This window comes from Lynx canadensis, chromosome E1, assembly GCF_007474595.2.
Source record: "Lynx canadensis isolate LIC74 chromosome E1, mLynCan4.pri.v2, whole genome shotgun sequence".
Lineage (NCBI taxonomy): Eukaryota > Metazoa > Chordata > Mammalia > Carnivora > Felidae > Lynx > Lynx canadensis.
Window position 1 is genome coordinate 42,703,626 of NC_044316.2, and position 13,838 is coordinate 42,717,463.

General features: G+C 40.3%; 1 protein-coding gene across 1 annotated transcript in view; it reads right to left on the bottom strand.

Annotated features, from left to right (window-relative positions):
• Positions 1 to 13,838, bottom strand: part of LOC115500704 (leucine-rich repeat-containing protein 37A3-like) — a 58,346-nt gene that overhangs the window by 16,442 nt on the left and 28,066 nt on the right. The window contains 2 exon segments of the mRNA XM_036064342.1: positions 2,804 to 2,878; positions 3,441 to 3,512. Of these exon segments, the coding sequence (XP_035920235.1) occupies positions 2,804 to 2,878; positions 3,441 to 3,512 (147 nt within the window).

A 13,838-nucleotide genomic window follows, 5' to 3' on the forward strand; every position in this document is an offset into this window, starting at 1 on the left:
ACTAAAATAACAAAACCTGAGTTGTAACTATTTATCCCCCCACCAAAAAATAATAAAACGTACTAAATCAACCCAAGAGCAGGAAGAAAAAGAAAAAGAAACAAAGAACAGATGGGATACATAGAAAAGAGTAGACAGTAGCTTTAAATGTAATCATATAAATAATTACATTAACTATAAATGGTGTAATCACCTAATTAAAAGATAGAGTTGTCATACCGGATAAAAAAGCAAAAGCCAACTATATGCTGTCTATAAGATTCATCTTCAATACAAAGATATAAGTAGGTTAAAAATATGGAAGAACTTATGCTTTGCTAACACTAATCAAACGAAACCTTGAGTGGCTATATTTACTATAGGACAAAGTCAATTTCAAAGCGAAGATATTACCAGGGATAAATGAGGTTATTCCATGGTGATAGAAATGTCAACTAATAGAAAAGACATCACTTAAAAATTTATGTATCTGATAACAGAACTTCCAAATATATTAAGGAGAATAGGAAAGAGAGACACATAAGTACACAATTAGAGTTGGAGATTTCAATATCCCTCTCTCAATAATTGACAGAAAAAATATATAGAAAATGAGTAATGATACATCAGACTTGAAAAATACTACCAACCTACTTGACCTAGTTGACATTTATAGAATACTCCACACCAAATCAGCAGACTACATATTTTTCTTCAAGTGGGCACATAATATTTATCCAAATAGACCATATTCTCATCTAGTACCAGAATTCATTGGCTATAAAACAAGCCTCAATAAATTTAAAAGGATTTCAGTCATCCAACATATTGTTCTGTGACCACAATGGAATTAAATCACAAATTAACAGATCTGTAAAATCCCCAAATATTTAGAAACTAACCAACACACTCCTAAGGAACCCTATTGGTCAAATAAGTCAAAATGGATATTAAAAACTATTTTGTACCGACTGAAACTGAAAACACATGTCAACATGTGGGATGTTGCTCATATAGTATTCATCTTCCCCAGTGTCCACTTTTAAGAAACTAGAAAATGAAAAGGAAATTCATCACTGAGTAAGGAGAGAAAATGGAATGATAAAGATCAAAGCAGAAATTTTTAAAAAGGAAAACAAAAATAGAGAAGTCAGTGTAATGAAAAGGCACTTTTTAGAGAAGATAAGTAAAACTGATAAACTTCTGGCCAGATTTATCAAGAAAAGACAAGAGAAGACACAAATTATCAATATCAAAAATGAGAGGAATGACATCACTACAATTCTACAGATACTAAAAGGATAATAAGGGAATATTATAACATACTTTATGTCAATAACTTCAAGATGAAATAGATTCCCTGAAAGACATGAACTACTCCAAAAAATAAGTATGTAATTTAAGTAGCACTATTACAAAAATAAAATCTGTAGTTTAACACTTTCTCACAAAGAAAGCTTCAAGCCCACATGGCTTCACTGGTGAATTCTAACAAACATTTAAGGAAAACATAATGCCAATTCTGCACAAACTGTACTAGAGAATTGAAGAGAGGGGAACACTTCCCAACTCAATTTTAGGGCCAACATTCACCTTATGAAAAATAGATAAAGACATTAGAAGAAAGGATACATAGAAGATCTCATATACTGCTGGCTGGAATGCAAAATGGTACATCCACTTTAGAAAACAGGTAAGCAGTTTCTTAAAAAGTTAAATATACACTTAGCATATGATGTAGCAATCCTGCCATTAGGTATTTTACCACCTCCCCCCCTCCCCCAATGAAAACATATGCTCATACGAAGACCTGCATGTAAGTGTTTTAAGCAACTTTATTCATAAAGGCCAAAAAGCTAGAAACAACTCAAATGCCCATTAACTGATGAACGCATAAACAAACTGGTATATCCTCACAACTGCAATACTACTCGGCAATAAAAAGGAAATGAACTACTGACATGTGCAAAAACATGGATGAGTCTCTGGGGTGCCTGGGTGGCTCAGTCAGACAAGTGACCGACTTTGGCTCAGGCCATGATCTCATGTTCCGCAGGTTCATGCCCTGTATTGGGCTCTGCGCTGACAGAGCCTGGAGCCTGCTTCGGGTTCTGTCTCTCTCTCTCTCTCTCTCTCTCTCTCTCTCTGCCCCTCTCCCCCTTATGCTCTCTGTTTCTCAAAAATAAACAAACGTTAAAAAAGTTAAAAAAAAAAACAAACATGGATGAATCTCAAAAGGATTATGCTGAAAGGACCCAATCACAGAAGACTGCATACTGTATGATTTCATTTATTTATTTTTTTTAATGTTCATTTATTTTTGAGTGAGAGAGAGAGATGGAGGGCAAATGGGGAAGGGGTAGAGAGACAGGGAGACACAGAATCCGAAGCAGGCTCCAGGCTCTGAGCTGTCAGGACAGAGTCCGATGCAGGGCTTGAACTCACGAACCGCGAGATCATGACCTGAGCTGAAGTCGGACGCTTAACTGCCTGAGCCACCCAGGTGCCCCTTGTATGATTTCATTTATAAGACACTGTGGAAAAGGCAAAACTACAGGGACAAAAATTAGGTTGGTGGTTGCCAGGGCTGGTGGTGACAAAAGGGGATTGGCTGCAAAGGCACATAGGGGCCTTTTGGGGTGACAGAAATGGTCTACGTCTCAAATGTGGTGGTGGTTACATAACTACACGTTTGTCAAAACTCATCAAACTGTACGCTTAAAAAGAGTAAATTTTATACCTCAATAAATCTGACTTAAGAAAACAATAAAACAAATCTAAATAAACAACTAAGTGAAAATACACATAAGAAAAATCAACTTACAGTGTTTCCAATTCAAGGGTCATCATGAGGATGCTCTCAACTGTTGTAAGTGACACCTGTGTTGATCCCATGTCTCTGAAGGAGAAAGCCCAAACATGCGTGATTTGAACCCAAGGATAAAAATTCTGTACCTAAAAAGATACTTAACAACATGTGATTACTTCAATTCTGGCTTCTTTGTCAAGTCAGCTCAAGAGTTTTCTTGCTATGGACAATAATTTCAGAAAACTCCCAATGAAGACATTTTATGTGCATCATCAAATTAATCACCTTGGTGCTCAACAGTACAATCCTTTTTACTCTTATCCTCATTTTCATTCTCAATTGCATCCACCTCTCTTGATTAGTCTTTTTTCGTTTAATATACACCTTACTCCACTTTCCACTTTGAGATAAATGGTATTTCTACCTACATCTACAAGTCCCATGTCCGTTATGTGTTCTTCAATACTACTCCTTCCTCTGCAGGCTATCTTGCCCATATACGTTTTTTCTTTGCTAATAATGCTTATTTCAATAACCCAGTTAAAACTTAAATTACGACTTTTTAACCAAAACGCAAAATACTTAATCTTTTGATGACAACAAAAAAGATCAGAAATCATCTCATGAGCCATGAGATTGTTGCAATACTTACAAATATTTTAATGCTGGCAACTTAAAAAGATAGGAATCTTCAACAGCTGACAGAGGGTTACGACTGATAATTCTGAAAAATGCAATGGAATTAAAATGATCTGCATTTCCAGTAATGACTACCACGAAAGTTTATGTTCATTTTGGGGGTATGGAACTGGAAGGTTAAAACTAATCATTGTCTGCCTTTGCCTATAAATCACCCTTAGATTCTGTAAAGCACTCTTCCTTTGGGAACTACCCAGCTCTCTGGACGAGAAAGTGGAGAACAGAAAGAGAAAAAAAAATTTCTTTTTTTACGTGGACAGCAAAGCAAAGATATGCCATAGAACTTTTTGGGCTGAAAACCCTAGAAGTGACTATGCTGGTAGGAAGCCCAGGCTCTGTAGGAAATACTGTTTCTAGTGTCCTCTATAATTCTAGGTGTTTTTCCTTTATCTCTAGAAATGTAAAAAATTCCACAGTTTAAAACACCCGGTTAAAGACAAAAATAGGACCAATTCCTCAGTTTGGGGGCCAAAGACAAAGGGATTAATCTAAGAGGAAATGGTGGAAGCTATACCCCCACCATGTGTATTCTCCTATGACAGCCTTTGTTAGGTGGCATATGATCCCATTTCCTTATCCATCTCCTGGACTGCCAGCTCCTTGAGGGCAGGGAGCATACTCTATTGTCATTTTTGTCCCTGTGCCTGACAGAGTGCTTGTTATTTACTAGTTACTTCGTGAAGGCTTGTTGAATAAATAACATTTTGTCACTGCTTGACACAAGTTTTTATTCCAAAATGCTGAGTAGATTTTCTTCTCAGTTCTTTACAGCAAAAATAAAGTGAAGGAAACAGGAAGAAAGAAAAGAAAATCTGCCTTTAGGTTGACTCTGCTCAAGAATCATCACTGTACTTTTGCAAAATTATAAGGATAATCATCACAACCAATACTATTGGGCTATAGGGCATCTGTGATCAGCATTTCACATTTAAACCTCACAAGAACCTTATGTGATAGATACATCATTACCCCATTTTACAAGTGAGGAAACTGAAGTACAGAGAGGTTGTATAATTTGTCCCAGTTTGTCAAGCCAGTCAAGAAGCAGAGATGGAATCTGAACTCAGTTCTGACCCCAAAGCCTGTATTTAACTTGTATGAAAAAAAAAGGGGGTTTAAAATAGCCGTTACCTTAAGCTTAAATTTGAGAGCATCAAATATAGAAACACTTTGCTGAACTTCATCTCTCCATCTGGGAGAGCTTCTCTAAGAATTACATTTTCTATTTTTATTCCTTTCCTCTAATCATCTCCCATGATTAAGTATTTAATTAGCCTGTGATCATTGAGACTTTAGAGATTTCATTTCTTATTTTTTTATTCTATTTTTTGAGAGAGAGAGTACAAGAGTATGAGTGAAGGAGAGGCAGAGGAAGAGAGAGAGAGAGAATCCCAAGCAGGCTCCATGCCCAGTGCAGAGCCTGACATGGGACTTGATCCCATGACCGCAAGATCATGACCTGAGCCGAAATCAAGAGTCAGGCAGTTAACTGAGCCACCCAGGTGCCCTGAGACTTTAGAGATTTTAAAGCCCTGTTACAGGTGAATCAGTGAAAATGAGAAAGGAAGGACGTCTGAAAATTCATCCTTCCATAAAAGCAACAACAACAACAAAAACTAGCAAAAATGGTCAAAATCAACTTTCTCAGAACTTTGGAAATTTTAACCAATGGGCTTGCAGCAACCCGGAGAGCATGTATTAAAGAAACAATTACTAATTTCTGTAAGAACAGTGAGCTCTGTTGTTTTAACTTGTTCTCATCCTCTGCTCTCCATCCTGACGATAGCCTTAAAAATTGCCCACATCCCAGGGGAACAAAATGGAGCTGAAGTTCCTTAAAGCCTCATTCCCAAAGAACAAACTGTCATTGTTTTACCTGTCTAGTGGGGTCCCTAAAAAACTTCACTTGAAAGCCTTGCCCTTGACCTCACTGAGAACTGCACAGTGCTAAAACAGCCTCTTCCCAAGGGGCATTTTTTGAAAACAATTATAGATAAATGTTTTAATCTGGCAGCTATGTGAGGCAATTGATCACAAGACAAAAATAGCCTAAACAAAAAGCCTAAAAGGAAAAAGCTGAGAAATGAGATGTCCATAGGGACTTTGAAATGCTCCAACATCTTCCTGGGTAACTAGAAGACCACAAGACATATTCCTGGGCATGTAGAAAAAAAACCTTAGCACTAATAAATGAGTTCAGCAAGGTTACAGGACACAAGATCGATATGTAAAAATTAGCTTTATTTCTAGACATCAGCAATGACTATTCCAAAGATGAAATTAAGAAAACAATTCCATGTATAACAGTACTCAAAAGAAAAAATACTTAGGAAAACATTTAACCAAAGAAGTGCAAGAATCACACTAAAAACCACAAAACGTTGTTGAAAGAAATTAAAGAAGATTGAAATAAATGTAAAGATATGCCATGTTCACGGATCAGAAGAAAATATTGTTAAAATGGCACTATACCCCAAATTGAACTGTGGCTTCAGTATAATCCCTATCAAACCCCCAACTGACTTCTTTCCAAAAATTGGCAAGCTGATTCTAAAATCTGTATGTCAATTCAAGGGACCGAGAATAGCCAAAGTGATCTTTAAAAAAAAAGTTTATCTATTCATTTTGAGAGACAGCGAGCATACACACCCGTGCAGAAGAGCAAACATGAGCGAGTGTGAGTGGGGAAAAGTGTGAGCAGGGGAGGGGCAGAGGGAGAAGGAGAGGGAGCATCCCAAGCAGGCTCCATGCTGTCAGTGCAGATGGCAACACGGGGTTCCATCTCACAAACCATGAGGTCATGACCTGAGCTGAAATCAAGAGCTGGCCACTTAACCAACTGAGCTACCCAGGAGCTCCAAAACGATTTTGACAACGAACAACAAAATGGGGAGACTCACACGCCCTGGTTTCAAAACCTACTTCAAAACTACAGTAATCACGGTGTGGTACTGGCATAAGAACAGACATGTAAGCTGATGGAACAGAACTGACAGTCCAGGAAGAAATCCTCACATCTATGGCCCACTGATTTTCAACAAGGGTGCCAACACCATTCAATGTGGGAAGACTAGTGTTTTCAAATGATGCTGGGACAACCGTATATCCCCATACAAAATAATGTAGTTGGATTCCTACACTTCACACCATATATAAATATTAACTCAAAATGAGTCAAAGACCTAAATGGAAGAGCTCAAGCTATAAAACTCTCAGGAGAGAAATCTTTATGACCTTGGATTTAGGCAACAGTTTCTTAGACATGACACCAAAAGCACAACAAACCAAAGGAAAAATAGATAAACTGGACTTTATTTAAAAATAAAAAAACAACCCAAAACTATCATATGTCTGATACAAGTCTAGCATCCAGAATACCCAGAATATATAAAGAACTCTTAAAACTCAGGAAAAAGACAAATAATCAAATGTTTCAATGGGTAAAGGATTTGAAGAGACATTTCGCCAAAGAAAATACATGAATGGCCAATAAGCACATGAAAAGATGCTCAATGTCTTAGGTCATTAGGGAAATATAAATCAAAGCTACAATGAGATACTACTCTACACTCACTAAGATGGCTATGATCGAACAGAGAGACAATGATAAGTGGTAGCAAGATTTGGGGAAACCAGAATCTTCATACATTGGTGGGAATGTAAAATGGTGTAGTCACTGTGGAAAACAGTTTGGCAGTTCCTCAAAAGGGTTAAATATAGAGTTACTACATGACCCAGCAATTCCACTCGTAGGTATGTACCCAAGAGAATTGAAAACATATGACCACACAAAAACTTGTACGTGAATACTCATAGCAGCATTATTCATACTAGCCAAAAAGTCAAAATAATCCAAATGTCCAATAACTCATGAATGGATGAACAAAATGTGATTGGAGCACCTGGGTGGCTCAGTCGGTTAAGCATCTGACTTTGGCTCAGGTCGTCATCTCACAGTTCATGAGTTCGAGCTCTACATCAGGCTCTGTGGTTTTGGATCCTCTGTCCCCCTCTCTCTCTGCCCCTTCCCCGCTTGTGTGTGCGCTCTCTTTCAAAAATAAAGAAACATTAAAAAAAGAATGAAGTACTGAAACATGCTACAACCGGATAAATCTTGAAGCCAACAAGCTATGTGAAAGAAACTAGACACACATTTCGATGAAATGTCCAGAATAGGCAAATCCATAGGGGCAGAAGGTAAATTAGTTGTTGCCAGGGGCCTGGGAGGAGGGGAGAATGGGGAGTAAAGGCTGATGGGTATGGTATTTCTTTTGAGGGGGGTGATGACAATGTTCTGGAATTAGCAGTGATTATTGTCTATCAAAGTATACCATTGGACTATATACTTTATAATGTTGCATATTCTATTATGCGGACTATATCTCAATTTGAAAAAAAAAAAAAAGAACCACGTTGTGATAAATAGAGAACCAGTTGCCAGAAGACCAAACATGTTAGTAGGTGGAGAAAAGGGGAGCGAAGATTCAAACTCTTCCACAACGGAGGTCAGAGGGAGTTAGCGGTGCGGCTGGGAGCCATGCGTTTTTGTTCTTGCCTTGGAAACTCCCCTATTCTTCCTATTCCAGCCCATTCTTCTACGTTTTTTCAGGCCCATTAACATGTCGGGTTTGTGTAACACTAGTTAATATCCAGTCAGACAATGTTATGAAGAGAAAGAACGTGAGTGTCACATGTCTGGTTAAACACAGTTCCTCAACCTTGAGGCTCTGAATGTCCTTTGGCTTTGAAAAAATAACAATGGCATTAATACCTACAAGCTTACTGGTGGGCTCTGTGCAAGTAAGCTCTTCCACGTGTGTGTCTTCCCCTGCCCACCGCTCCCCCCCCCCCCCCCCCCCGCGCCCACCCCCGGCTCCCTATTAAGAAAGACTATGAAGAATTATGCAGCCAAAACAATTTAGTAGTTTGTTATCCTTCCCCCCAACTATCTCAGTGCTCTACCCCCACTGTCCCCCCCTCTTTCCTGGTAGCTCACCCATGGCCTTATACCCATCGGCTCAGTGCTTCCTCTTACCAGGCAGCCCTCCTGCTGAGATGAATGCCCCGTGTTTACCTGTAGTGAAAACAAAATACAGGCCACTCCAAATTATCCTATTTCCTCCTGTCTTTAGTGCCGCCTTTTCTTCACGGAGCGATTGTGCCTGAGCCAAGGGGAGAATGAGAACTGACCCGACAGGTTACATCTGCTGGACCGACAGCAACTGTTTTTCCACAGACTGCGATACGAACGAACGAACGGTGGACATTGCACCAGAGATCATCTCCATTTCCGTTCAATTCCCTCATTTTACAGATAAAAGGTGTGCTGACTCAGTCTATTGGCTTTTGGATATTCGTGGGCTTATCTTGATGGGAGTAAAACATAACAACAGTTATCCTCCAAGACTGTCTCATAATCAAAGTTGAAGAAATACTGTTCTAGATATTTTTTTTGTTTTTTAAAAAACTGTATCTTATTTGAAGAGGAAAACTCAAGTATTTTTGCAAAAGCTTTCTGTTGCAGAGCAACGGGACAGACTAAAGGTAGCTCACAAAATAAGGGAACATTTCTTACGTGTTATTTTTTTTTCTCCAAATTCTTCTACAGAGGTCCAGACAGATGGGCTACGTTTCCTTTCTATTAACTGAGGAGACAGAGAAGACTTGAGGACGGAAGCTTGTCACCACTGCCCTGAATGTACTGAAATCCTAACAGCTTTAGCTGAAAAAGTGTCCAAAGCAGGCAGTGACAATAAATTTCAAATAGGACAAACTCCAAACTCTCTATGCTGGAATCCCAAGGCATGGAGGGAAAACTGGCTCCTTGGAGGAAAGCAGTTGAAGAAATAAGTAGAGCGATCTAGACCCTACTCCGGTATGTTTGAAGTACTTGGGGATAGAATAACCCCTTTCCTTTATTCATCTACATAGGTCCATGAGCCATGAGAACATGACTCCCCATGTGAAGCTCCTCAATGCAAGACATCTAACGGCATCACGTAAATCCTTTCTCAGGGGTTGGGCGAAGCCTAAAGAATCTGAAATGGTGAGCCTATGTTTTAATTAAAGTTCTGAGAATAGCCTTGAAGAGGAGTTTCTGGCAGTGAGGACCAGCCCAAGAAGCAAGGGCCCTGGAATCAGGCAGACCTAGGTCTGAATTCTGGCTGTCACTTCCTGGTGAAGGGACTTAAGTAACGAACGTCTCCGAGTCTTTTTAGCAGCATTTACCTCATAAGGCAACTTGAGGATTAAAGGAAAGAGCATGTGCAAAGCACCTAGCATAAGGCTGGGCACAGAGCGGGTGCCTAGCAGTGACGACGTGATATTTGCACCAGGCGGTGAGCAGGAAGCCTGGGGATGCCCATAGGTGGCATGGCCAGGAGCTCCAGAAGCATAGGGAAAACGAGCTCCCTGCTCGAAAGGTCCTATTCCAGGGAGAAGCTGACTCCAAGGGACGACGCCCAAAAGGCCAGTTGTCATTCAGGTCCTACCTAGTGCCAGGGAATGCGGAATTGTATTACTCGCGAAGCTTCTTAAGTGGTTCTGTCACTTATTGACAGTGTGAACCTAGGCAAGTCACCCGATGTCTCTGAGTTTCAACTTCCTCATCCCCAAAATGAGGATAATACTACCTGTATCACAAGAGTTGCTGGAAAAACGAAAATGAAGTGCCGTGTGAGGGGCCACGTCCGGAGCATTTCCCACGTGCCAGGCTCTATTCTAAGAGTTTAAGACACATTGTCTTACTTGCAGCACAAGCGAAAGGTCTTAGCATAGTGCCGGAGCGCAGTAAATACCTAATAGAGGTAGGTATTAAAGAAATGATATGGGGCGGAGGAGCAACTACCATGCTTCCCAGAGAAAGAAGATGCCTTGGTATATACGTGGGAAGAATCAGATGCAGCTGGGAGAAGAAAAGTAATAGTTGGGTATGACTATGGCAAAGCTTTTGAACTACCACACACGGAAAATAATAAGAGTTACCCTAAATCACCCCAAAAGGACAGCCCTGAGTTGTTATCTTCATCCTTAACGTTTATGCCTTTCTGAATCTGAGAAGAAGCTGCCAGGATTTCCAGTACATACCAAAAAGCGATGACAATATCCTCAAGTGTGTCAACGTTTGTGGGCACACAGCTGTCTAAAAGGAAGCAGATGCCGGTTGACTGGGGGAGCGTTAGGGCGTGTCTGTGACTGCGGCTCGAGTTTGCCTTCAGAGGGTGGCCACACCTACCTCAATGATATTCTCAACAATAATTCAAAAGGGGTAAGGCTTAGATTGTCCTTATTCTCCCTTAGACCTTATGTTCTTGGCACAATACGGATGCGCCACAGACGAGCCAGCATGTGAATGTGCTCTATCCCGATAAGGTACAGCCTTTCTACATCGTAGAGTCCTTCAGCTTCTAAAATCATGGAGCTCGTACTGTTAGAACCAATGAAGTGAATTTTTTAAAATAAGCCACCAGTCTGGACCTGTGTAGGTGAATGAAGGAGAAGCACTTTAAAGTCAGGAAAAAAAAAAACGATACTTAACATTTAGGATTATCAACCACTGTTGGTTTTCCATAATAGATTTCATTCCTGATTTCATCTGAAAGAAACAGGATTACTACTACCATTCAAAAAGTGGTACCTGATTAATAAACTCTTGGCACGGCTTTGAGGTGGATTTCAGATTCAAAATAGACTTTACCACACCGCTAACGTGTTCACTCAGTGTTTATCCATAACTTAAGAGGCTTCATTCAAAAAACTTACTGAGATAGAATTACCTGAAACCCAGGGGTGAATCAAGGCCTTGTAGGGTCTGAACCTCATCTACTTTGGGAAATCCTGCCTCATCAAAACATGCAAAATTATGCGTACAGGAATTGCGAGGGTCCCTCCCAAGACTTTGGAAGGGGCCTATGTAAGTGAGGAGACCTGAAGTTTAAGCTTCAGTCAGTTCAAGATAAATCCACCTCAGCTGGGGCCCAAAAGGTTTACAAACTTATTTAATGCTGGAGAAAATACTGTTTCAACTTATAAACACCCCAGTAATAAGTCACATAGGCAATAGCGTGACTGAATTCACGGGATGGCATCTCCCCTGCGCATGCTCTCTTTCTCTCAGAATAAATAAATAAACGTTAAAAATAGAAAAGAAAAGTTTGGCCCCAAACAAGGAGCCCAACCTCCAATACACACTTACTGTACTGTGATAATTATTTGGAAGTTAACTGTGAATTCGTTTTAGTAGTACAGCTCTATTCAAACCACATTGAAAGGGCGGGCCTACACCGGCCGACTCCATCTTGTTCCGTGTCCTTCACCTTGATCACACCTCCTCCCCTTGAGTACCCCCCCCCCCCTCAACTGCCTAACAGGACTCTTCCCCAGGACCCTTCCCCAGCCAATCAGCTGAGGCCGCAGCCATTACCTCACCAACTGCCACTAGGCTCCAGTAAAACCTTTGTCCTTTTGAAACTCGCCCTCTCTCCCCGGTATCTCACCGCTGCGTCAGTGCAGGTAGGGGATTGAGCTCGAGCTAGCTCGAATAAAGGCTCTTTTGCTTTTACATCGGACTCGGCTCCCTGGCGGTATTTGGGGATCACGAATTCTGGGCATAACACACATGACATGAGTATTAATTTATTCTCAATACCAGCTAGCTCTGGTTCTTTAGTTACCTTTTTCTGTCATGTAAGATTGATGAGGGAGCATGGGGCAAGTTGAGGGCAAAATACAAGTTAGCACATGCCCCCGCCCCAGGTGGGATATGTGTGATTCTGGCTGCTGGAGGACAAAGGAAAGGAAAGAAAACAAATGGTTAACTGATAGAGATCTCAGTGGGGCAAGACAGGAGTTTCCATCAGTTTACAAATATCTTGGTAAATTACAAGAAAAAGGCCATCTTTTTCTCCTTTTTCCAGTATGAAAGATTCTTGGGGACAGTCCCTGTATATTCTTTGTACCCCCAGTACTTAGTACATGGTCCACATAGAGTGCGCGTGGCACTGATTGTTTTTCAATGAATTCATTCATTGTTATCAACGGATTCCACCCTATTTTGTCCTCTATTGCCTACATGACTATGAAATTCAGATTCTTAGAAGAGACTCTTGGTGTTATAAGATGCTTAGTAGAGGTGGTGAGTTTTAAGACATTATATTGACACCACTAACACCTCTTGGTGGAGAAACTCAATGAGCCCGTTCTCTGGCATGCTGGCAAAACAAAAAACTGACCCTCAGTATCCTTTCCCCAAGTTAGGCATCAGCAAATTAATGAGAGGAGAGAGGAGGCCCCTGCTCTTGGGCACCCGCAGGAACTCACTCCAGCTCCAGACACACCGTAAACACTTTCATCTAACGGAAGATAAGCTGTGCAATCGGATTTCTGAACCACAAGACAGTAAGACAGTCTTTTCCAGCGTCTGCTTTAGAGGAGGGTCTTCAACCTTGAGTCTAAACATCCCCCTCAGGCCACTGAACGTGCCCAGTATGATTCGCTTTTTTACAGAGAAATCACAGAATGCTCCGGCTGAAAGGGAATAACACACTTCTTAATTGAAGAGAGGTCAGGAAAGAAAGCACATGGAGAGCAGTGCCCTGTGGCAGGTTTTCAGGAGTTCTTTCCGCTTTCCTGATGGCTGAGGAAGCACCCACACCTTTTGCTGCCTGGAGAACTCTGTGCTAAACTTAGTTCTTTGAAGTTCTCTTTTGCATAGGAAACTTGCACATGAGCCAGAATCAAAGTTAAATTCAAAAGTGGATTTCAAGGACCATGCACACCTTGGGGAAGCATCACTGTCACAAATTCCCATGATAATACTGACTTGGGTGTTACTTGCTTTGGGCTTTCATTGCCCACACAAAGCTGGGTACGAGGGAGGGCAGAGAGTGCCATTTAGGAGTTAAGACAAGTCTCTTGGTCTCTTTGTACCTTAGTTTCCTCATTTGAAAAAAAAAATGGATTTTAAGACCTACTTTCCAGAATTCATACTGGGTTTATTAACACACACCTAACCAATCACTGTATGATATTTTTACAGGTAGTTTTTTTTTTTTTTTTACATGTATTCATTTTCTATTTCACTTACAGCTTGTGTAAAAACTGCATTCCATGCCAGGCCTGAAATGTTCCAAAGCTCAGTCTGGTGAGTAAATTGCAACCAAGATTTCTACACACACCAAAAAAAAAAAAAAAAAAAACAACAAACAAACAAGACACAAACGAAGAAGAAAAAAAAGATATTCTTTCAGAATATTTATCCTTTGGCAGTGATTCTAATTTATAGATAACGAAACATAACCACAATACTCTCTCCATACACTAAAGAAATCTCACTATGAAAGATACTTCCCTT